Raw genomic sequence first — 24,456 nt, 5'->3', positions numbered from 1 at the left:
TTGAGATACCGTTTAGCAACAAAGAAATCAAGTCCAGCCTGCTGCAACCCCTCGTCTCTGGCAATGGCTACATCTACAGCCACGGAAACTCTTCACACCACCGAGGACATTCCATTGGAAGTTTTCCCTCCCCAAGCAGTCTTCAAAGGCGGCCGTGTCTCTGAGAAGCCGTTTGAAAATGCTCCGATTCTTGAGCCTGCACTCACACGCGAGGCTTCGACCCCTCCGGAAGATGCCTTTGAGGCAAAGGAGAAATGGAACTCGCCACCTATCAACAGATATCGCGTCTTTTCCACCTTTTGGTCGTTTTTTGTCTTGGGAATGAATGATGGCTCGTATGGTGTAAGTGCGATGATGACTTTTGATAGTGGCAGGCAGTCACAACGTTTCTCATACATGCATACTGATCACCTGTCTCTCTATAGGCTCTAGTTCCTCAGGTATAACGCTCGGCGCTACAGTTACTCAAATCAAGATTGAAATACTAATAAGCCGCTTTAGTTGGAAAAACATTACAACATCACCTACACCGTTGTGTCGCTCATCTTCCTGTCGCCATTCGCCGGATACACCATGGCGGCCTTTGTCAACAGTCCCCTGCACGTCCGTCTCGGCCAACGAGGTGTAGGCATAATCGCCCCGATGTTCCGTCTGTTTCCCTATCTCGTTATTTCCTTTCACCCACCTTTTCCCGTCCTCATTGTCATGTATATCCTTGTTGGTTTCGGCAATGGCCTTGTGGATGCTGCTTGGAGCGCCTGGATTGGCAACATGGCCAATTCACATGAAGTGTCGGGCGTCTTGCAGGCCTTTTATGCTTTGGGAGCGACGATTGCTCCCCTGATTGCCACAAGTATTAGTTCGCGGGGACACGGCGGCTGGTGGACATTCTATTACATCATGGTACGATGATATTTTACTTGTTGAGCCGCTGATTACGCTCATTCGTGGCTGATAACGTTATTTATAGGTCAGCGCCTCGTTACTCGAATTTGGCGCATCCACCTCGACGTTCTGGACCCAGACAGGCGCTGTATACCTGAGCGAGAATCCTCACCAAAAGGCTGGCGAAAATACCACATCCGGACGAACGAGAGAAGCGCTCAAGAGCAAGCTCACTTGGTTCTTTTCTCTGTTCATCTTCTTGTATGTCGGTACCGAGGTTTCCATTGGTGGCTGGATTGTCGTCTTTATGACAAAGGTCCGTGGCGCCTCTACACTTGCCGGTAGTGCCACGGCGACTGGATTCTGGGGCGGCATGACTGTAGGAAGACTTGTCTTGGGATTTGTGACGTCTCGGCTGGGTGGCTTCCGGGCTATGCTCTTGTATCTCGGGCTGTCTATTGTCTTTGAACTGATTTTCTGGCTTGTGCCCAATATGGTGGTTACTGCCGTGGCATCTGCGTTGCTGGGCATGATTTTGGGTATGTTGACTTTTTCTTCCTATCCTTTTATATGCTGTAATATCTATGTATAACCCTATACTAATCCTCGTTATAGGACCCATCTATCCTACAGCGGTGGTGCTCATGACTACCGTCTTGCCACGCTCTCTCCACATCAGCGCCATTGGATTCGCGACGGCCGTTGGAGGCTCTGGCTCAGCTGCTCTGCCTTTTGCCGTCGGTGCCATTGCGCAAGCAAAGGGCGTCAAGACACTGCAGCCCATCGTTTGCGCATGCTGTGTTGTGATGCTGACGGTGTGGCTGTTCCTGCAGCAGCATCGACCGAAGGATAAGGAGGAAGGCTTTAGCATGGCCATCTTTAAGCGCATGCGTGACCGGATCAAGAAGATGATTCACTAAGCTGAACTCTTGAGGTCCTGAAAGGGTATATGTAGTATAAGATGCTGCCAATATGACTGGTAGTATCTAGGCAAAGTGGGATGAAAACGTGGTTTGATTCGAGCATGCCACATCTTAAGGCGCTTACTTGGAGGATCTCAGTACAAGACAAATGAAGACAGAATGTCACTCTGCAAATTGGTTTAAACTCTTTCTTTCAATTTACATATTATCACAGATTAAATTTGAAACAACTCCATGGGAAAAAAAATAAATCTAATTTATCGACCATTTTCTCTACTTCAAAACTGCATGTGCTTTTTACAACATGCATTCTAGGCGACCTATGCTAGGACGTGAAGTGCAGGCTACGGGAGGTTATTTATAGTGCCCCCACACACACCTGCGCCAGTTTGTTTCCTTTCAGCCTCTTCCATCTCCAACAACCGCGCTCTGCCTGGCCCTGGATATGGCGCCCCAACCATGAGCCATGAGCCACCGTCGCCAAAGAGGCGGCATATTCTTTCATCCATCAACCCAGACAATTCCCCAGAGACACACCAACATGAGGACGCGCCGATAAGCCCTTCCGCAGATGGCGTCAAGCCAGCCGACGAGAATGGCGAAGACGCAAACATGGACCCGGCGAGGCCAAGGCGGTCGCGGTTGAAGCTGAAGGGCGAGAAGCGCCGTCACCGCTCTCGAAGCCCAGAAGATGAGTCTGGTCACCGCCGACATCGTCATCGCAGCCATCGCGATCGCCATACTCGCCGACGACGACACCGCTCGCCCACGCCGCCCAATCCGCATGACGCTCCGCCGCTTGACACAGAGGCCGCTTTCCGCGAGTCACTGTTTGACGCCATGGCGGATGACGAAGGCGCTGCGTATTGGGAGGGCGTCTACGGCCAGCCCATTCACGTCTACTCGGACGAAAAAATTGGGCCGGCGGGAGAGCTTGAGAAAATGACGGATGAAGAATACGCGGCGTACGTTCGGCAGAAGATGTGGGAGAAGACCAATGCTGGGCTGCTGGAGGAAAAAGCGCGGCGGGAGGAAGAGCGCAAGAAGAAGAAGGAAGAAGACAGGCAGAATCGCAAGTTGCGGGAAGACATGGATCGAAGCATGCGCCGGTCTGATGAGCGACGTCGGAGACGGCGTTGGGCTGATGGATGGGATGCGTATACGCAGGCTTGGTCGAACTGGGACGGCACTCTAGATAAGATTGCTTGGCCAGTCTTAAGTGGACAGCGAAAGGATGTTAATGAAGAAGCAGTTCGAGATTTCTTCGTGTACGGTTTGAGCTTGGAGGATATCGGAGAGAAGGAGTTTGCTACGAAGCTCAAAGAGGAGCGAGTGCGCTGGCATCCGGATAAGATACAGCAGAGGCTGGGTGGGCAGAGTGATGGTGATGTTATCAAAGACGTGACGGCGATTTTCCAAATCGTGGATAGGCTCTGGGGACAGATGACGAAGAAGACTCGATGACAATTGTCGTTATGATTCATCGACTCTAATTTACAATGGGCAAATATTCCCACCCTCACTTGTTTTCACAAGAGCATATTACGCAAGAGTATAAGGGATATGGCACTCTGGGAGCAAGTTGATAGATCTCAAGGTAAATCAAGACATGATATTGATTAAATTCACAGACTAATGTAGTCTTAGACTCGTTATTTCATAATGAAAAGGCGCCCTTAACCAAGGCATGCCACAATACGCTCTCGTGAACTGGCGGGTATTTTGTCTTCCTCCTTTCCTTTGCGTGTTCCCTACACCCACGCACATCCATATGCGTGTATTCATTCATATTTTCATATTCCCCTGGGCCAGAAAACTTGGCTCCATAAAACACACCACAGCGATCAAGTATTCACCTGCCTCTTAAAAGTTGGCGAGGATAGCAGCTCCTCCCATTAGCGCACCCATGGCAACATAGGCGGTCTGTTTAGGGCCAGCAGCATCCTTGGACTTGTCGGAGGCGGCAGCGGCGGCCTGGCTGGTTGCGCTGGCGAGAGACGCGCTGAGCTTGGAGATTTCGCTGCTGTAAGAGGCCTTGGCGTCGCCGGTGGCGGTGGCCTCGGCGCTGCTGAGGGAGCTGAAGAGGGAGCCAGCCTCGGAGGTGATGCTGGCAATGACCTTGGACGCGTCGGTGTGGAAGACGGAGTCAATGGCGCTGTTGATGGCGCTGCCCTTGGAGAGGCCCTCGTCGATGTTGGAGTGGATGCCGGCGACAAAGGTTGAGACCTTGTTCTCGGCGCCGTCAATGAAGGAGGAGATGTCGCCGAAGAGGCCTGGGGCGGGCTCGGGAGCTGGAGAGGGAGCGGGTGAGGGAGCTGGGTTGGCCTGTTTGGTGATGTTAGATTTGTATACGATGATGGTGTATATAGTTCAATGAGAACTATGATGGAACAAGTGATGGAAGGTTGATTTGATACATACCTGAACAAGGGCAGCAGCCGCAAAGATGGCAACGTTGGAGAACTTCATGATGAACGTATGTGTTTGTGTAAGGGTCTAGGTAGATGGAGAAAGAGGTTTGAGGTTTGAGAGCTGGTTTGTCTGCGTTTGCTGTGGCAGAGAGATGAAACGTGAGGTGGATATAAGAGATCTAGCTAGGTAGTAACAGGATGGCAAATGTGGAGAGAGAAGTGTGAAATAGTAGATTAAAAAAGACGAAACAAACGGGAAGAGAAAGAGAGAGCGCGAGAAGAATTTATACTACACGAGTGAAGAAAGGTCAAGGGTGTGTGCTTTAGGTTCTTGTGTCACATTTTAATCTTGTTTTAGTCGTCGGGGGGATTAAGTACTACCTTGAACACCAACCAAGGAAAGCAGACAAAAAAAATAAAAGGTCTCAGCCACCTACTAACGTGCTGTGCTGTGCTGTGCTGTGCTGAGCATGTACTACGTTTGTGTGTCACGTCTGCGGTGAGGCAGCCCGTCTTGTTCATGTCCCCATCTAAGCCTGGGGCTGGTTTTCCGCATAGCTAACAAGACAAGATTCAGGGCAGGGGTGGCTTGGACCCCCGGTTAGTGGGGAGAGCAGCCTTGGAGGAGGATGGATGAGAAACATGAAGATGAGACAGATTAGTATGTCGTTTAGTGCGAGAGTGTTGTTAGTTTGGTGGATCAGATCATGGATGGACTGGAGCAATGCAAGTCAATCTGGGGCGGGTCTGGTTTGTTTGCTTGTGCTTGCTCCGTCTTGCTCCGTACGGATTATTGGAATACGTAGAATCGATTAAGCGAACCAGATTTGAGTATTACTATTAGGAGTTTTAGTAGTAGTGCTCGTGTTGCTGCTGCGTGGCGGCAAAGACGAATCCTTCCCACGATGACGTCTGGCTTTTGTGATTGGCGAGGCGGCGATCCTTTTCTGCGTCGTGGCGGCAGATGAGGTCTGTCCCAAGGGAAATGGCACTAGCGTCGGACCAAGCTGGGGGTCAAAGTCATGCTTGGAGACAGCAGTTTTTTTTTGTACTTTATCACATTTTGAGAAGATAGGTACCTACAGTATGTAATATCTATACTATCGTGCAACAAAAATAAAGGTCCAACGCGAAGCTCGTAATGATGGATCGCTGGAATAGGAAATATCGACCCTTAGGGGCCACGGGCACATGCGGCTAAGCAGACGCCCAGCCGGTACAGTAATATCTAGGCTAAGCTGACTGGATACTTGGCCCCAAAGTACCGATTCTGACAGGGGGTGGTAAAAAGCCAAGTTTAGGAGCCAAGCCTCCCAAGAAAGCCAGGGAGAGGGAAGACGGCCAGGGCTGGAATAGAGGGAGCATGTACTGCCCAGCCACCGCCACCCTCTGTAAGAAATGGAGGGAAAATAAAAGTCTTATTTTTATTTTGTATTCTTAATTAATTCTTATTTAAAATGGGTGATTAGGCCAGGATAGGCGGCCTAGCAGGCCATCTGTCCAGGAGGATCGAAGCCGGGCGGCTGGTGGAGCAGTAGCGTGGAGGATCTGGAGCCTAATTCTAGGTGCATCGCATATTGCACACATTAGCTACGTGGAAGACGTAAAGAAACAGATGGCATGTTTTAGGTAAGTAAAGGGTGCCACCGATGGACTGGGATGATTGGATCAAGACGGATCGAGGAGGATTCGCGATGTCTGCGTTGTGCAAGTAAAACGAGCTTCAGGACGGATTTCGAGAGATCCGGGGGGCTGGTCCTACTATGGAATCAGCACTTTAGGAAGGATAACCGCTAGAAGCCCATATATTTGATGAAAAGGGGCAGGTTGTAGTATTCGTACTGCTTGTGCGACGTACTTCAACCCAACTCTCGTATTCTTTTCTTCTTCTTGTTACTCGTTGAATGTTTGCGTGTAACAGTGTGTTGGTAGGTGGACGGCTTCCTCTAGCTGCAGCCATTCACACCCAGCCGGATTCATGCCCCCCCTTTTCTTCTGGAAAGCACAAAAATGTATTGTGTTATATCCAGCTTCGATAATATATTAGTGGTGACATCAATCGACTCTAAGGATCGATATGAGATCTCTCTAAGCCTACTTACACATGGTCCATGTTTGTACGACTATTCGTCCTAGCAGTTGGGCTAAATCTATGACTACTCATAACTTGATGCTTGTTCAAAGAACAAGGAAAAGGGTCGAAAGACGATGAAACACAATCCGTCATGGAAGTGAATGATTAGCACTAGTCTCACCCATTTCGTGACAATCGAGAGCAAGGCAGATTATCATGGTGACGATATGCCCAACACACCAGCCTTGGAGAATTAAAGGGGCCAGCATACACTTGCACTACAAAGCATGATACCTGTCTCATATTCCGTAATTGAACCCATTAACACTCCTACAAGGGTATAGCTACATGCCGAGAAGGTAAAAATTACCTGTGGTGGCAAGTATAACTACCACAACTTGCTGTGCCATTTCAATTACGCCGTCCCCATCCAAAACTGAGACATGTGTCTCCCAGCCAAGGAATCAAAAGAAAAAAAAAAATGGCGCAAGAGTGTGCTACACCAACCTCCCCTTTCCCTTGCAGCGCCACCAGTAATATGTATAACATGCCGTATGTACATGTAACCGTGCTCACTTCACCGCTCGTGCTCCCGCTTGGCGTCATAGAAAAGTCGAAAGATGCATGTGTTTTGTTTCGAACCAACCAACAACAAACCACCACCCAGAGATTATCTCGGCGTCGCATCGGAGGACTTTGCCGAGACATTGGGCGCTGTTCCTTCCTAACCGGTTGTCGCCGATACTATCACTCATGTTGTCATTTCGTAGTGGTGCCCGTCGGGTTTCGCCTTGCCGTTTCTTTTCGGCTCCCTGCTTAGATACTTGTGGTAATGACGCTTGTGTGAAGCATCCAACACAGAACACGTCAGACATGTATGCCGCTGCTCTATGCAGGAGTTATTAAATGCTACATTATTCGCAGCTTAGATCAACGTAGCCGAGGGAAAAGGATACAAAGAATCCATCTAAGCAAGAGGTTAAGCTAGACGACCAAGAAAAGTAGACGTTGGACTAAAACACATTAAACAGGCAATTTAGGACTTCCCAAAAGGGACCATAATCTCCGCCGTAGCCAATCTCAATATCAAGCGCAACTGCTCCATTAATTAGGCAGAATGGGCAACAGTCCCTCTCCATTAGAATAATCAGCCCTAGCTGTGCCGATCAAACGGTTCTCGTCAATCTCAATTCAACCCTGTAATGATATACTACCATTCACTAGTAGCCATTAGTAGGTGAAAAAAAAATTAACAGGCACTCGTCATCATACAATCAATATTCTTCTTAGCCAATGCGTGTCCCAAAAGGGAACTGCATCACAAGCGCAACTGCATCACGTCGGAAATGCTCCTTGGATCTACACCAGCCCCAGATGTCATCGCCTTTCGTCCCCTGTCGTACGTAATACTCGGTACCTATAGCGAATGTATCGCGCATCTAAAAACTCCCGGTCCTCGCTAGGCTGCTCCACAGCGGCTGGGTGCGGTGCTAGCATCCCCATCGTGGGCACTTTGCAAAGTCTCCGGCATGCCTCAGCCACACGTCGTCACTTACACGATGGACTTTTTCTGGGCTTCATCACGGAACGCGTGTACATTTTGCCTCGCTCGGGCATCTGACTCGTAACAAGAGAACACAAAAATCTCAAGGCCATCTAAATGCTACACTATTGTAAAAACAAAAGAGAAGAAAACCCATGATTGGCTGCGTATGTCTTCTTCGCAGCCCGCGTCCAAACTCAATTCCAGCGCCCGCTCCCCCCACTTCAAATCCAAGCACACGCAAGCTCAAACCTCTCTATAAGGCGAAATGCCCTTCTTCAGCTCTGCCACTATCTCAGCAGCTTCGTCAGCTCCCCGAGCCTCAAAGTCGTAGCGTTTGCTCTCGGTGGCTTTGTAAACGACAAGCTATTTTTGGCAGCCCCCACGGTTAGCCTCGTTCTACCATCATTCAGATCTAAAATAAAAAGAAGGAAAACGTGACAACGAGGCTGAGCTCGCCACCCACAACATACAACTCCACTATGCGGGGAGGATGTCGTGAGCTTTTCGTTGAAACTCAGGAAAGTAGAAAACCAGGAAGAAGAAGGAAAATGAGAAGCTGAGAAAGCTTAGAGTACTCACCTTGACGTTGGTGGGGTGCTTTCGAGGCACTTTGCACCCGATCACGTTGCTGAAGTGCACCGTCGTCGTCTTGCCTCCACCCTCCTGCATGGCCTTGCCTCCGGAAGCCGGCACAATGTGGATGTACTCGCCGTCAATCACCAAGACTCGCTCGCTCATGCCCACAATCCGCATTGGCTGCTTGCGCCACACCGTGTACCGCTTGTAGTTGGCGCTGGGGAGCTCGTCAGGCTGGATGACCTCGCGTGCCAGCGGGTGCGAGCCGACGGCCTTCTTGTGGCCCTTTCGTGGCGGCTGGGGTCCTTCCAGCATGGCCACCATCTTCGGTGACGAGGTTCCTAGAGAGCCTGTTGTTGCTAGCGGGCCGTCTGTTGCAAACCGACGTCGGTATAGTTCCAGATCCGTGACATTTCCTATCGACGATACTGGCCGGTCCAACATGACCAGCGCTCCAGATCCAGGCAGCTTCAGTACGTGGTTCGCCTTGTCAAGATTTCTCTTGCGGCATACTTGGTCTAGTACTTCCGCCAGGTACGTGTCGGTGGTGATGTCAAGCGTGACCATTTGACCGGCTGCCGTATCAGACGACATGATAAAGACCCGTAGCAGCTTCTGCTGGCCTCGCATTGCGTTGGACACCGTTGTCCGTGTCTGGGGAGCATCTGCCAGGAGCACGTTTGGCCGGTACGCTGTATTCAAAATAGGATTTGGTCGCGGATGACTCGACTGCGGAGGTGAGAAGACGCCAAAGTTGGGATTGCCAACTCCAGGGGCGTTTTCGATTTTGGGCACTTCAGACTTGGGCGATACTGCCTCCTCTGGGATGCTATCCTGAGACGGCTGCGCTTCTTCCTCCTCGTCTTCCTGGGGAGTTAATCTTTGGTTTGCCTCATACTCAGATTCCGTAGCGGCAACGATGGCAAACTCGTCGTAGACTTTAGAGTTGGATCGCCCCCGTCCGCCGCCTCGCATATGTGCATTGTTGACGGTGGTGGCCGATGTGAGAGGTTTTGTCCGGTCAAACGGTGGGAAATCATCGTCCACCTCGCCTCCTTCTTCCACCATTCTGAGCGTGTACCAGTTGATGTTGCGCTTCTTGGGAGCTATCGGCGGCTCCCTCTTTTCCTCATTGTATCTATACAACCCCAGGCCGATCAGATCAGCTATTGTGACAGCCCTCTCTGCTCCCTGGCCACTCTGTACTCTGGGTCGAATAACTACTTCCAAGTACTTGCTAGGAGTATCGGAAAATGCCGCGTAAATACGGATAGAAATAGCTCCCTGCGTTCCCTCTCCGTTGAAATGTGCAAACTTTTGAAAGGGTACGCTAGATTTGTGTCGCTTAGCCTTTAGGGCCGCGGAGAGTAGACTTTGGGGCTGAACCACGCTGAGAGGCCGGATAGTGCTCATCGGGCGCGGAGGCGGTAGCGCATCGAAAACAGACGACGTCGGCATATGAGATATTCGAATAGTAGATTGTCGTCGGGTGAATTCTCTGGGAGGTGTGCCTACTACTTGTCGGGTAGGAGACGCATTCATGGGGGGTTTCATCGGGTTGTTCTCCACAACGTCGAGAATCGAGGCTTCGTCAATGCTTGCAACATACTCTCCTGATATATCCGATGCCTCGTCGGAATCGTCTTCATCTTCATCGTGTAGAGGGTCCGCAATCTGCACGCCTGGAGAGGGCTCTTCGTTGATCTTGTCTTGCATTCTCATTGCCCTCGTCGCCGCTCGTGCAGCCTCCCTATGTCTGTACGCAACGGGCACGTCGAACTCATTCTCAGAGGATACCTCGCTGCTAGTCACGGTGTCTCGTCGCGGTCGTCCCGGCAGGATGTTGAGCGAAGACTGGGAGCCTCGTCTGGGGGCTCGAGGAGAAGTATTCATCGGCGGGATATGAGAGGCTTGGCCGGGTGAGGATCCGGCGCGGTGTCTCACGGGCATCTTGGCGAACTTGATTTGCTGTGCCGCCCGATGTTCGGATTCATCATCGCTCTCGTCGCTAAAGTCACTGCTGTCTTCTTCTTCCATCTGCTCTCGGCGCCTGCGCCTCTTGGTTGCTGCTCCCGGACCCATGGTGTCGGCCCCTCCGCCAGTAAGCAGACCGCCGTCTTCGTAGCCATCTTCCAGCGTCAAGCCTGCCTGCCGAGGCGCCTGGAAATATTCTGAAGCAATTGCCGTTGGTATCGGCGGAGAATGCGTCCGCTTGATATGTGACGAGTTTGGCCGCCAGCCAGCTGACTTGAAGGGCGCGGTGTTGATGCTGCTGTCGTTGACGGTGATGAGTCGCTCGCCCACGCCGTCGGCGATTTCATTGAGATAGCCAGTGCGAAGCTGGTACGTGACGAGCCTGAAGAATCAAACATATTAGTTGAGCGAGTGGTCTATGCGCCATAGGTCGGCAGACAACATCGTCACGCAGACTCACTCTTCCAGCTGGATGAGAGACATGTTGAAGATGGCTTTTTGGAGGAAGCGGGTAGTTGTAGGGGTTACTTCGAGCTGATGAGCGTATTCATGGGGTTGATACTGGCATTCGCTGGCATGCCATTAATCGCTCACATGTTTCCTCGTCGTAAAGCTAAGGCTCCATGGAGGCGCAAAGTCAAAGCCAGAGACGATGATGCTGTTGCAAGCAGCTTGCCGTGGGGTAGCATTAAAAGGGTCTCGAACCAACAGATAAGATACGGATGAGCTGGACCCCTGCTTTAGCGCATCTACCGCTAACACTTGCGCTATTGATCCACTGCACCTTCGAACTCACGTCAGTGCTGCTACGTCTTGATCGTCACTTTTTTGGCTTCTACATACAATTGACACACCAACGCCTAGCCCGTCGCCTACCCATACAATACTTTCAGCCCGTCATCGAATTTCGAAATCGCTACTAAACAATGGGCCTCGTCGATTACTCCGAGTCTGACTCCTCGGATGTCGAAGTCGACGCGCCGCAGCCTGTTGCAAAGGCCGCTGCGCCAAAGAAACCAGCGTTCCAAAAAGTTGTCGACCGGTCGAATCCAGGCAAAATCGTCCTCAACCTCCCTCAAGTTTCTTCCTCTAGCGACGCAAGCGCAGCGAATGGCAATGAGCCTCCGGCAAAACGTGCGCGCACTGGCGGAGGTGGCCTCTTTTCCGGATTCAGCTCGTTTCTCCCTCCGCCCAAAAACACAGGGAAGCCGATACTTGGCAAGTCGTCGAGTCGACCGGGCATCAACCTTAAAACAAGCACGGAAAAGGGATTCAGTCGGGACGAAGAACCTTCAAGCAGCTCTAATAACAACATCGATGGCGCATCGGGTCTGAGCTTGCCACCTCCTAAACGACCAGCCGAACCATCAATACCAGATACAATGAAGCCTGCGGAAGATGTCAAAATCGTGGGGAAGCCGTTGATGTTCAAGCCTCTATCAGTCGCTCGGAATACAAAGAAGAAAACTATCAGGAGTACGGCAGCCCAGGCTTCTACAGCATCAGCAGCGAAAACAGTAGCTTCGACACAGGAAACAGCATCGGCAAAGCCTGAACCGGCACCGGCACCGGCGCCACCGAAAAAGACGTCGCTCTTCTCCTTGCATGTCGAGGAAGAATCAGCTCCAGCGGCAACGACAGGAGGAGCGTACGAACCTCTCTTTGAAACGGGCGAGGCTATGAACCCATACGGACCTGGCGCCTATTCTCAGCAAATGAACAATGGCCAGGCGGCTGCTGCTTCAAGAGACACAAGAACGGAATCATTAGACAATGTTGCGGATGACTTGAATCTTTCTGCAGCAGCGAGACGGGAATTGTTTGGAAGAGGAGGAGGAGACGGACAGATGGCGAAGAAGGTTATCAACTTCAACATGGACCGAGAATATCAACACAACGAAGAGCTCAGAGCCGCCGGCGAGCAGCAGACACACAACCCCGTTCGCGCCATACACAGCGGCAAACACAGCCTGCAACAGCTGGTGCGGAATGTTGCCAGTCAGCGTGACGCTCTGGAAGAGAGCTTTGCAAAGGGCAAAAGCAACCGAAGAGAAGCTTCAAGTCGTTACGGTTGGTGATGAAACAAAGTAAAAGAACAATGTGTATCGGAATTGCATTCACAAAATTTGTGTATTGTTTTTGTTCATGCGTATGTGCGAAAAACTTTCTAATATACCCTCCCATTTTGCCACCCAAAAACGCCGGTTCACCTCGCTTCCCAGTATGAAAATGAAATGTAGAAACTTATAGAATGTAACAGCCAAAAAGTGTTTGAAAGAAAAGTAATGAAATGAAAGGAAGAAGAGATGTGAAAGAAAGAAAGAAGAGAAGAGAAGAGAAGGGGAAGAAAATCATATGCCACATTCACTCAATACAATCAAGGTCTTCATACGAAGCATCAAAACGTCTCTACCGCTGCTGTTTTCCCTATTTGCAGCCCATTGCCGCCCATGAGAAAACCCCATTCTCCGCGCGTAACGGGGGATATGTCGTCGTATGCGTGGGGAGTCATGGGTCCTACGGCTGGCGAGTGCAGGTCCTGGTTTGAGCTGAGCATCTGGTCAATGGTGAGGCGGCTGTTCCACATGGCAGCGGCTGTTTTGTCCACGGGTCGTGCGGTATGGGCTTCGTCGTCCTCTGAGTCCTCGTCTTCCTGGGGCACTTCGTCTCCGAGGTCCAGATACTTGGATTTGGACGGAAAGTCGGTTTGCAGCTTCAGGGCTGGGCCAATTCGCCGGGGAGTTGGTGGTCGGACAAAGGGCACGGCCGTGACGGCGACGCCTATGATGTCGTCGTCGAGGATGGTGCTCGAGGGGCTGAGGCTTCCATCTTCCCAGTCTTCGAATTTGCTCTTCGGCGGCAGATCGAGCACAAATGGCTTGGTGACTAATTCGGGGGCCATGCCGGTGATGCCGCCTGTCTGGTCGTATCCGCCGTATGCTCGTCGATACATGCGATCGAGGTCTATGGTGGCGGAATTGCTGACACTGAGCCAGTCGTAGGACCGGAGGAGGTCTGATCTGGTCACTCGGCGGCCGTTGTGGGCCAGGACAAACCGGCGCAGTTCGTCGACGGCGTCTTCCAGCATGAGCGCAGAGCCCGTCTTGGAGTAGCTGGATAGGGCGCTCTTTATGCTGTACAGGCGGTCGAGCGTCAGCAGAGTCAGGCCGTCGGACGAGAAGAGAATCTCGTTTTGGACGACGGAGCTGTGGAAGAGCTGGGTTGCAAGCTCGCGGGTGCTGGGGCTTGTAAAGGGCACAAGCCATCCGCTCCTGAATTGCAGTTGTCAATACATGAATCACTTTGTTCTGCTTTCAGCCCTGTTCTATGCGCTTACCCGACGCCAAACTTATTCCCCGCCTTGATGAGAGTGCTCTTCAAGATCTTTTCTGTCTTTGGGGATAAATCGCCAGAATAGAAACAACGAAGTCCCGTGCAATTCGGGGTTGGCGGCCCGTTGCTGTCGGTGGTCGTCAGCGATGAAGCTGTGGACGGCGTCATCGGCGGGGGCGACAAGGGCGTTGTAGGCGACAGCGGCCATCGAAACCGGGGACTCGGCAGCTCGTTGGCTGCAAAGGGATGTGAGATGAGAGGCACGGCACTCCTCGGGCTTTGGACAGAGCGGCCTGAGCCTACAACGTGCTGTGAGGCGGATCGCATGAGATGCTTCAGAGCTACGACGGGGCTGGATAGGCCGAGACGACTGCCGGTGCTGCCGCCGGTGAGTAGGGGCGATAGAGGCGTTGCGGGAGTCCGGGGCGTTCTCGGTGTTGAAGAGGCCGTGTTGGTGTTGAGCAGCTGGTAGTCTCTGCGGACGATAATGAGCGTGAGGTGGACGGCCTTCTTAGCCAGCCGGCTCGACGTATACTCGAGGACGGGAACAAGATGAGGAGGGACGTGATGAGCGTCGAGGACCGACGGGCCCGCCTCGAGGGGAGAGGAGATCCTGTCCTTGAGCGCCATGATAACTCATCAATCAAGGATAGTGTGTACGAGGGAGAGTTGAATCGATCGACAATGCTTGCTGGAAAAGAGAGAGGATAACAGCCCCAAGATTTGCCTCAGCCCGGCTCAACCTATTGTTTGTCATTCCTCTTTCACAAAAACAAACCCCACGAAACACAAGAAGGGCGAGTCTGCTAATGTATGATTGCTGCCCGCCGCCGCCCGGGACCCGACGTCGTGGGAAAAGAAAAAAGAGGGATGGGAACAAGATTGATTGAAAGCGGATCCTGCTGGGAAGTTATATCGATATTTCCCCTTAAGATCGAACGGCAAGCAAACATCCCAGAAGCAGGTACAGGCCTACAATGTCACCTGAAGAAGGGCCCCAGAAGCCAAAGCCTATATGGAGCCTCAAGAGATTTCCCCACGCGACAGAGTTATTTTGAGGTGTTGAAACGGCACGCTAGGCCGGCTCATGCATAAAGGTCGGCGCGTAAAAGGCACTTTGACGCAGGTGTGTTGCCCCCCATGGCTTTCACATTTATCGTCCCTACTAGTATCTAGTCTTATTGTTTACATGGATCGTCAATTATAGTCTGTCAGCGTCCGGTATCGAGAGTTTGCGCATCACAAGCGCCATGCAGAGAGAATCATATCATGCAATGCGAGAGAGTCGTGGAAGCTGCGTGGTGACGGCCCCGCTGCGGGAGTGGAGTCTGCCGAATCTCACTCCGGGACGAGAAACTTTGAAGGAGTGATTCTGACTGTGCTCAAGAGACACTGTATAAGACTCTTCAGTGATTGTGCAGCTGAAAGAGGAGCCATGACGAGCATGTGTGACGCTGCAAAACAAAGGCAAGCCAAGACATTTGATTTGTGCCAACGCAGCAATTCCCTCTTCACTGCTAGAACCAACAACATGCAGAAACCAGCCCGAAAATGTGACAGATGACGGTTACAAGCTGGTTTCTGCGACTCTTCTCCAGCGGCCCCCTGTCACGCACATGAAGGTGGGGAGAGCGTCGTCTGATTCGCCAGTCGCGTCACCGACCGGGCGCCTAAAGAGACGGACGGGGGAGTGTTTATTTTTAAACCCGCATGTGCTGTGGACGGCTATTGGCCAGGCGAGGGGCGTCTTTCTTCTTTTCTTGTGAAGGAAAACCTTGCAATAAGCGCAAGGGCAAGGTTTTTGCTAGTAAAAGTTTGGCAGGATGCTTTTCTCTACTACCGCTTGGAAACAAGGTGATCGTGCGAGGTATTTGATGCAATGTAACGAGGACGCAGATCTGGCTGCAGATTTCGGGATGTGATTTCATGACGATTGCTACCTGTTGTTACAAAAATAGAACGGAGGTTATGCTGACCCCTTGCTTTGGATATGTTCCGAGCGACAAAGTGCTTTTGCTGTTTTGGGCCTGTTACTTGAAGAATGCAGGAAGAAGGAGAAATAGAAGGGCAAGAATAAATTGAATTAGTAACAAAAACAAGGGGCTGGGATGTGAGTGTCTTTTTGAGTGCATTGTTTCTACATGGCAAGGAAGAGGTTAGATCATCACTCGTTGTAGGTACGTACCTCTTACACCATCGGCTTGGTGTTGAGAAGAAGCGGGAGACGCATCTCCGTCCTAGCAAAAGCTTGAATGATACTTTTCGCATCACTCCAGCAACTAGGGAAATGTAGTATACCAGCCTCTTGTATAATGCACGGATGAAAGCTTAATTGCTGGTTTCCTAAGCAATGGTTATTAATTGACTGGCGTAACTGTTGACAACAGTCGCAAGTTTCCTGGTAATATATAGTGGGGGGTTGTTTAGCATTTTCAGATGCTTGCCTAGGAGCTGCTTGAAGATAAACAGAGAACCCAGAAAGGAACGTGTGCATATACAAGGGTAAGAATGCTTTCGCCAAGACTATGGCGTAATAGGCATGTGCTTGTTACTCGTACGTCTTGTGTATCGATCGTATCTCAACATTTTCATGTCTTGCAAACTGGTTACAGGTTAAGCGGCACCGCATTCCCTCGCGAAATGCGACTTTGGATATGGAGCATAGTATCTTGTTTAGTGCTTTGTACTATTCTATAGTAGGTACCTGGGAAAACTGAATCTTGGTACCTAGAATCCTACAAGGCCTATAGCCGAGGTCGGGTTGCTGAGAGTGTGATTCTCAACCCGACTTTGGTTGTGGATTACATTCTTAATAACTCGATTTTACCTGTGGAGCTAGGCAAGCAGATAAGTAAATAGATACTACCTACCTACCTACGTAAGGTAGGTACTTATCCGCTAGTTTCTCTAGATATTTTACAGCAAAGATACCTACCCATCTGTTTACCCCATCCACAGCTATAGTCAAGGCCCACTGCTAAACCCGAGTTGATTGCGATGTGACCTTGCAGACTCAACGTTGGCTGTGAATTTAGATGAACAGATGGGTATTTTTTTTTGCTGCATAATGCCTATGAAAGATATCTATCTGCTCACACTCAAAGTAGACATCCAAAGCCAAAGTCGAGTTGCCGTTTGGCCTCGCAAACTCGACTTTGGCTGTGGGTGTAGGATCCTGGGTACCCAAATTCACTTCCCCTACTACCTATTGAATAGTAGATGGCATAACTCGTACCCAAAGTCGGAATTTGGGAGGGAATATGGTATTACGCGAGAAAGCTGTCAGACACGATCATGACTATGCTGGCTGGACGGCGGACATGATGTGTGTTTTCGTCGAATACTGTTGACTTACAATCCATTGGCCAGGAACCGCAATTTATTTACTCTATTCATTCATCCTGTTGCAATTCGGATGTTCAACGGCCATGGAGTAAAGATTAAACAATAAATTAGTTATCCGCTACCTACTAAAAGGCTCTAGGATACTGGCAGGCGAATATCAAGATGTAAGTAATCGTACAGGAGATACACATATGTGAATTAAGAACATGTGCGTCTCAAGCGAGTTATACTGCGGATACTGGTTGTGTAGTGGTGCTATTGAGAAGTTGTGTGCCAGTTATCCGCAAATTTCCATATTTTCATCGATGAGATGATGGCATTTAGCTCAAAGAAGAATAATCTAACCTGATTATTCGGTAACCATGTTTCTGTTTGTAATGAAAATAGTCTCTTCATTTGTCGGCAGTGAAGAAGAAAGACTCATTCTATTTGTTAGTTTTGCCGAGCGAGTGATTAGTTACTCTCCTCAAAGCCAGCCCCTTAATTCTCCCAGCTGAACTTTTCATCCCAGCTGAAAATTTCAAAAGCCACTCTTCGATAGTGGATAGATGGCTTCATCGTAGTGGACATCACTGTGGAACAATCAGAGGTATTTTTTTGCATCATCTCAATTAATAACGAACTCGCTGCCAAACAATCTAAAGTACAAATATGAAATCCATCGCATCCATCACATTAGAGATATCTAGTTGTGGCGTAGTGTGGTGTCTCCTGTATCCTTTTGATTCCCATACACCCCCCAATTAAAACCAAATCAATAGTTGATAAAAGTTGAATGAGTGTGTGTGAGTGTGTGTGAGTGTGTGTGAGTGTGTGTGAGTGTGTGTGAGTGTGTGTGTGGGCTATCCAAGGGTCAAGGGGAGACGGGATATAGTGTCTGCCTAGTACAGGTCCTTGTGCTCAGCCTTGATCAGGTCGGCTCCCTTCTCGCCAACCATGTAGACAGAGTTCTGGATACGGCAGTCGGGAATGACAGGCATGACAGAGGCATCAATGACTCGCAGGTTCTTGACGCCGTGGACCTTGAGGGCCGGGTCGACGACGCCCTGCTCAATGTTCTTGGACAGCCGCGCGCTGCCGCAAGGGTGGAAGGCGGTCTGGCAGCGGTCGAGCACGACGCGGCGCATCTGCTCGTCGTCGTCGAGGGGCATGTCCCAGGGGTACTCCTGCACGACGAGGTCCTTGAAGCCCTCGCCCTTGGTCAGCAGGTCGTAGCTGAAGCGGATGCCCTCGCGCATGGCGATGATGTCGAGCTCGCTCTCGAAGAAGTTGAGGTTGATGCCGGGCTGGTCCAGGTAGCTGGGGCCAGTGAGAGTAACTTCGCCGGGCTTGGAGATGGGGCGCACCAGGTCGACGACGACGGTGGTGTGGGCGCCGGCCTTGGGCGTGGGATAGTGCCACTGGAAGGCGCTGCCAAAGATGGACACAAAGTCCAGCTCGAAGTGAGGCTGGCCGTCGGGGCACAGGGGATCCTTGCCGCCGTTGGCCTTGACGGCGGCGCTGTAGACGGGGTCCTTGGCGAGGTACTTGTCGATGCGGGGGAAGCCGACCATCTCGAGGAAGCCCGAGCCGACGGGGCCCGAGTGGTCCTTGTCGTAGGCGGCGTGGACCTGGGCGTTGAGCTCGTTCTTGCGCAGGATGGTGTTGTCCATGCCGAACTCGTCCTTGACCTTGAGCACAAAGGGCACGGCCGGGTGGTCCACCAGGTTCTGGCCGACGTGGCGCGAGTCGACGATGCATTCGATGTTGTGCTTGGCCAGCTCGCGCGCGGGGCCAATACCACTAAGCATGAGCAGCTTGGGGGATTCGTAGACGCCCTGGGACAGGATGACCTCGCGGTCGGCGTAGAAGCTCATCTCCTGGCCGTTGCCGAGGACGACAGTGACTCCACTACAAGTGCGGGAGGCATAGTCGATGAGCAGCTTCTTGCTCATGGCCTCGGTGACAACAGTGATGTTGGGCTTGTTCTTGAGGAACAGGAAGCTGCCCTGGCGGCGCCCCTTGTAGATGGTGTCGGCGCAGTGGTACAGGCCAATCATCTCGCCGTCGTAGATGTTCTCCGTCAGGGGCTCGCCCATGGACACCCACGCCTTGGTCAGGGCATCGCGGAAGGGAGCCATTTCAGGGAGCAGCTCCGCGTGGGAGATGTGGACGGGGCCGCCGCCGCCAATCTTGGCGAGCGACTTGTCGTAGAGGCCCTCGTCGTCGTGGTAGGTGACGGACTTGCGAAGATAGGGGACGAGGGGGTCCCAGGTCCATTCCTCGCCGCCGTACTCGGCCCACATGTCAAACGTGGGCTTGCAGCCGGGGATCCAGGTGAAGTAGTTGAGCGAGGAGCTGCCGCCGAGGATCTTGCCGCGGGTGTTTGGCTTCTCGATGCGCTCGTAGTCGTCCCGCTTGACTATGGTGGTCTTGTAGGCCCAGTCGTGCTTGCTGCCGCGGAGGTTCATGGCGTTGGAGGGCGTCATGACCTCGTTGAGCTGCTCGGGGTTGGCAACGCCGGCCTCGACGATGAGGATGCGCACGTTGGGGTTCTCAGCGAGACGGCCGGCGACGGTGTTACCGGCGGTGCCTCCACCGACGACGATGAAGTCGAAGTGGTCACCGGAGTTGATGGGGACAGTGATAGCCATGATGAATGTTTCAACAAGTTGAGATTATTGGTCAAGGTTGAAGATGAGGAGAGTGAGGTTGTATAAATCACTGAGTGAAACTTGTATCACAGTGTATGATATGAGTTTAATGTCAAGTATGATTTGATTGTTGTTGATGTTGGTTTGTATATTGAAAGAGATGAATTGTATTGGCGATGCTTTGTTGAGTGATGCTGAAGTATTGTGATGATGATGCTGATGATATTTCGATTTCAAGTCCGTCCATCGTCTCCTTCTTATATATTTCCCAAAGGAAGGCCATATCTCGAGCTGCTCCCTCTCGGCTACTCGGTGTCCCTCCAGAGAAAATGCCTCCCCCTGCATCCCCCGTAACCGAGAAACCCTCACCCGATCGTCATCATTCCAGGTTTTACGCGGAACTTCAGCAGCTCCAGCCCGCAATCCTGCATGAAACTCCAAAGCTTCCGACGCCCGATCCTCCCCCAGCGAATGAAGAGCTTCAACGACACGGAACAAGACGCCGAGCTTTGGCAAAGCTTCGAACGAGGCTAGACCGAAGGCAGCTCCACAGCAAGGCTGAGCGCCCGATTCTCGGCATCAAGCCACAGCCAAAAGCCGCGGTGGGGCCCAGCCTCAGCCGGAGAGTGGGGGCTTTCCCGACAGCCATTGCGCGGTACGTCACTGAGCCTAGCCCTGAAGCTTTGCCCTGGTCTTCCATTGGCAGTTCTAGACCCCTGTCAGGAATCGCCCGGCGGTTCGGCGTGCGTGTCGGCGGAGCCCTCCGGGAGAGGCTCGATTGCGTCCAATCACAGGCCGCGGCTGGCCATTTGCCACAGCTGTCTTCTGGTCCTCGCTGCGGCTGTTGGCTCGGGGTTAACGGTGGGCTCTACTTGACTCTGGTTGGCTCGACGAACCTGGCGCCGCGTAGGAGACATTGCCGAATTCCGAATCCAGCAGGACCCTGGCTGGTCTTCAGCTCGCAAGGCAAGATTGATTGATATCGAAGGGGGTTACCGGGCGTGGTCGTGATGAAGATGCCTGCATGTCAGCTGGAGGCATCTTGATAGGATAGAGACGGGCGTGCAGGGATTGTTGACACTACGGGTATTAGGCAAATGGATGGGCATTAGCTGGAAGCTGGTGAAACCTTGAGCTGCATGCAGGTGGCGAAGCGATGATACTTGGTGAAGTTGTATAGTTGATCGTTGGGCATCAAGATAGTACAATCAAGGAATCAACATCTTCCTTCGCTTAATTTTCAAGCTCGCTTCGAAATGTACTGAATGAAGTGGCTTGGAGTACTGTTGGAGTCGCTTGGACCCTGTGGATGGTCTTCGGATGGAGCTCGGGGTCGGCCATCCGTAGCTAAGCCTTTAGCTGCGTCATTGTGAAAATTTGATATCAAGACTGACACGAAGCCTATAGCGTATGGCGTATTACAGAGTACAGCGTCGTGCCAGACGATATCCTAGATTAAGCATGTAGACTTGATAAAAATCCAAATGCCGAGCAACGACGAGAGGTAAAGGGGGTGGAAGGGAGCAACTTGTCACAAGTATATCAATCCAATCATCCCCAGACACATTGCCACATCTCATCATCCCTCCCTCCCCATTCTTACTACTTTGTCAAAGACTACCTACCCGTCTCATAATACCATCCTCACAACTCACAATGCCTTCCTTTTACACCAGTGCCGAGGGTAAGCCACCCACCCAATTCGCCTTCACCCCTTAACCAACCAATCAACCCTATGCTTCCCCCCATCTGATAGCAGTGGGAGAACTATTCGACTTACATAATTTCAATCCTCAGGTTGCCCGTACCCCGATCCTACCACCAGCGTTCAAGTCCGCAATGGCCCGGGCGTTGGCGGACTTGTGCTGCTCCAGGACTCACAGCTGATTGAGACACTGGCCCACTTTAACCGCGAACGAATTCCTGAACGGTATGAGATAAACTTGCACACAGGTCCTTCTAACTCGCTTTTGAGATGCCAAATAATCAACTAACACGATGATTTTCTCCATTCTTCTAGTGTTGTCCATGCCAAAGCCGCCGGGTAAGCCGATCCACACGCTCGAATATAACAATACAAAGCGACCTCGAAACAATAATTAACATACGCGTCTAATTTCATAGCGCTTATGGTGAATTCGAATGTACACATGACTGCTCAGACATCACCTCAGCGAGCTTCCTCAACACCGTCGGCAAAAAGTCCGATGTGCTGCTCCGTATCTCTACCGTCGGCCCCGAGCGAGGCTCTGCCGACACGACCCGCGACGTCCACGGCTGGGGCATGAAGATTTACACGGACGAAGGCAACCAGGACTTTGTCTGCAACAACATTGTGAGCTGAACTGAAGCCCATAAATCCCTTCCCCCCCCCACTAACGGCTCAACTGTAACGTGGTGGGCAGGGGGTGAGGCCTTTTTTTTTTTTCCCCCGTGAGAAATTGCTAACGCGGCGAGGACATAATTAGCCCGTCTTCTTTGTGAGGGACCCCATCAAATTCCCTTCGCTTAACCGCTCTCACAAGCGTAATCCTCAAACGAACTTGGCCGACTCGGACATGGTACGTGGCAGTTTATCATTAGCAGTTCCCACAGTTATTTGATACGAAGAGAGAGCTACAACGCTAACATGTATATCTGCCTGTCTTAGTTTTGGGAGTAAGTACTAGTCGTTTTGAAAACAGGCAACCGACCCGTCTGTCAAAAAAAAAAAGAGGAGAAGCTACCGAACTGCATGTCTAACGTGATGGTGTTTACAGCTTCCACCTGGGCAACCCGGAGGGTATCCACGCGCTGATGCACCTCTTCAACGACCGAGGCACCCCAGCCTCACTGCGGCACATCAACGCGTACAGTGGCCACACATACAAGTTCACCAAAGAGGTAAAGGACTCTTTTCCCCCCCCTCCCCGGGCGTCCCCCCTCCTTTTGAAACTTGTTTATGCAGGGAGCAGGGAGCAGGCATCAGCCATCTATTGTGCTCAGATTCTAACCAATTGGCTTCACAAAACAGGACGGCAGCTTCAAGTATGTCAAGCTCCACCTCAAGGCCCAGGGCGGCACCAAGAACTTCGACGCCCAAACCGCCACAAAGGTGGCCGGCGAAAACCCCGACTTCCTGACGCAGGACCTGTTCGAGGCTATCGAGCAGGGCAACTACCCCAGGTGGGATGTCTTTGTCCAGGTGATGGAGCCCAAGGATGCGGAGACGTACAAGTGGAACGTCTTCGACATGACCAAGGTCTGGCCTCACAAGGACTATCCGCTGCGCCAGATTGGTCAGTTGACGATGAACCGCAACGTGAGCTTTTGCCTCTTCCCCCCCATCTCTCTATACTCCATTCGTGATAGGAAGGGGGGTGTTTTCCTGTTTTTTTTTTTTTCTTTTATCTTCTAACCGAAGCAAAATAGCCCCAAAACTACTTTACCGATATCGAGCAGGCAGCCTTTTCGCCATCCACCATGGTGCCCGGCATTGCCCCTTCTGCTGATCCCAGTATGTCGCCATCCTTCTTATCTCGGCATATGAGAAACTGCAAAATCAAGTCAATAAGCGAAGCTTTACTAATTTCATATCGTTTCAAAATAGTGCTGCAAGCTCGCATGTTTGCCTACCCCGACGCTGCCCGATACCGTCTCGGCGTCAACTACCAGCAACTGCCCACCAACCGCGCCAAGGTCCCCGTCTACGCCCCTTACCAGCGGGATGGTTACATGAACTTTTCAGACAACTACGGCGCCGACCCCAACTATGTCAACGCCTCGCTTAAGCCCACGACGTTCAAGAATGCGGGCAAGGTGGCCTCCACCATCACGGAGCATGAGAAGTGGGCTAGTGAGGTGAGCAGCTTCACCAGCCAGATGGCGCCTGAGGACTATGAGCAGGCTACTGCGCTGTGGAATGTCCTTGGACAGCAGGAGGGCCACCAGGACAGGTTCATTAGCAATCTTGCTGGGCACTTGTCTGGTGCGAAGAATGCTACTATCCGCAGCCGAGTCTATGGTAAGTTTTTAACCCTATTCCATTCAAATAACAAATCTATCTCTATCCTTTACCAATTGCAACTTTTGAAATTCTTGCTAATACCATTTCGATAGAGTACTTTTCCTACGTCGACAAAGATCTGAGCGCTCGTCTCCGCGATGCCACCGAGGCCAAAGTTGCTGCATAAATTCGTCTCAATGGCTTATGATGGGCGCTTAGATTAGGACTTGTGAGGATCTCTATTTTATATACATATCAGATTACTTAGCTGTATGTTAGTACCAAAACGCCACGTTTTGACGGCGAAAAAACATATTCTTTCTAGGAAATGAATGACGAAGATTTAGAAGAAACTAAAATAAAACGTTACTTTAAAAAGCAGCTGCACATTTGATCTTCTCCTCTATCTCTATCTACATCATTACTGTCCAGCAATTTCAATCAACCATTTCCTCATTCATACACAAAAAAAAACTCACATACACTTTAGGTTCCTATAAGAAACCAAATCACAGGCCCACGTGCAGGGTAGAAATAGCAGCCCCGCTGACCAAAATCCACTTTCCCATTGGCCGCCCGAATCTCGGAATCCCTTCGGATGCTTTAGCTGGGCCCGCAGCTTCCGCTTGACGTCACTTACAGCTCTCTTCGTGCAATTCATATCAACAACAGCTCAGAGCTACCAATTGAAGCTACCTCAATTGAGCTACATAAGCAAAATCCCTGTTCTTCCTCATCCTCCTTTTTCATTCTTTTTTCTAGTTTATATCC

At 51.2% G+C, this 24,456-nt stretch overlaps 9 protein-coding genes across 9 annotated transcripts; 5 read left to right on the top strand and 4 right to left on the bottom strand.

The window, feature by feature from the left end:
• Positions 1-63: 63 nt before the first annotated feature.
• On the top strand, positions 64-1,805 carry TGAM01_v204767 (hypothetical protein; the record flags this gene model as incomplete). Its single annotated transcript, XM_024549503.1, has 5 exons — positions 64-342; positions 426-440; positions 502-903; positions 971-1,424; positions 1,501-1,805. 5 exons carry the CDS (start codon positions 64-66, stop codon positions 1,803-1,805), a joined length of 1,455 nt encoding a protein of 484 aa, XP_024405733.1.
• A 462-nt stretch (positions 1,806-2,267) lies between these two features.
• Positions 2,268-3,272, top strand: TGAM01_v204766 (hypothetical protein; the record flags this gene model as incomplete). The annotated part of the gene is made up of 1 exon (XM_018801536.1): positions 2,268-3,272. One exon carries the CDS (start codon positions 2,268-2,270, stop codon positions 3,270-3,272), a length of 1,005 nt encoding a protein of 334 aa, XP_018665329.1.
• Positions 3,273-3,671: 399 nt separating this feature from the next.
• On the bottom strand, positions 3,672-4,277 carry TGAM01_v204765 (hypothetical protein; the record flags this gene model as incomplete). The annotated part of the gene is made up of 2 exons (XM_018801537.1): positions 3,672-4,133; positions 4,230-4,277. 2 exons carry the CDS (start codon positions 4,275-4,277, stop codon positions 3,672-3,674), a joined length of 510 nt encoding a protein of 169 aa, XP_018665330.1.
• A 3,805-nt stretch (positions 4,278-8,082) lies between these two features.
• Positions 8,083-10,872, bottom strand: TGAM01_v204764 (hypothetical protein; the record flags this gene model as incomplete). Its single annotated transcript, XM_024549502.1, has 3 exons — positions 8,083-8,202; positions 8,419-10,771; positions 10,850-10,872. 3 exons carry the CDS (start codon positions 10,870-10,872, stop codon positions 8,083-8,085), a joined length of 2,496 nt encoding a protein of 831 aa, XP_024405732.1.
• A 443-nt stretch (positions 10,873-11,315) lies between these two features.
• Positions 11,316-12,467, top strand: TGAM01_v204763 (hypothetical protein; the record flags this gene model as incomplete). The annotated part of the gene is made up of 1 exon (XM_018801539.1): positions 11,316-12,467. One exon carries the CDS (start codon positions 11,316-11,318, stop codon positions 12,465-12,467), a length of 1,152 nt encoding a protein of 383 aa, XP_018665332.1.
• Positions 12,468-12,787: 320 nt separating this feature from the next.
• Positions 12,788-14,352, bottom strand: TGAM01_v204762 (hypothetical protein; the record flags this gene model as incomplete). Its single annotated transcript, XM_018801540.1, has 2 exons — positions 12,788-13,661; positions 13,727-14,352. 2 exons carry the CDS (start codon positions 14,350-14,352, stop codon positions 12,788-12,790), a joined length of 1,500 nt encoding a protein of 499 aa, XP_018665333.1.
• Positions 14,353-17,948: 3,596 nt separating this feature from the next.
• TGAM01_v204761 (hypothetical protein) lies at positions 17,949-19,700 on the bottom strand (the record flags this gene model as incomplete). Its single annotated transcript, XM_018801541.2, has 1 exon — positions 17,949-19,700. One exon carries the CDS (start codon positions 19,698-19,700, stop codon positions 17,949-17,951), a length of 1,752 nt encoding a protein of 583 aa, XP_018665334.2.
• A 329-nt stretch (positions 19,701-20,029) lies between these two features.
• On the top strand, positions 20,030-20,680 carry TGAM01_v204760 (hypothetical protein; the record flags this gene model as incomplete). The annotated part of the gene is made up of 1 exon (XM_018801542.1): positions 20,030-20,680. The coding sequence occupies one exon, from the start codon at positions 20,030-20,032 to the stop codon at positions 20,678-20,680; it is 651 nt and encodes a 216-aa protein (XP_018665335.1).
• Positions 20,681-21,356: 676 nt separating this feature from the next.
• TGAM01_v204759 (catalase) lies at positions 21,357-23,872 on the top strand (the record flags this gene model as incomplete). Its single annotated transcript, XM_018801543.1, has 11 exons — positions 21,357-21,384; positions 21,498-21,630; positions 21,721-21,744; positions 21,825-22,035; positions 22,169-22,261; positions 22,351-22,358; positions 22,460-22,583; positions 22,714-23,001; positions 23,112-23,196; positions 23,290-23,703; positions 23,799-23,872. The coding sequence occupies 11 exons, from the start codon at positions 21,357-21,359 to the stop codon at positions 23,870-23,872; spliced, it is 1,482 nt and encodes a 493-aa protein (XP_018665336.1).
• Positions 23,873-24,456: the final 584 nt, after the last annotated feature.

Source organism: Trichoderma gamsii (genome assembly GCF_001481775.2).
Source record: "Trichoderma gamsii strain T6085 chromosome Unknown Scaffold_14.2, whole genome shotgun sequence".
Lineage (NCBI taxonomy): Eukaryota > Fungi > Ascomycota > Sordariomycetes > Hypocreales > Hypocreaceae > Trichoderma > Trichoderma gamsii.
This window is presented reverse-complemented; position numbering and strand designations above follow the sequence as displayed.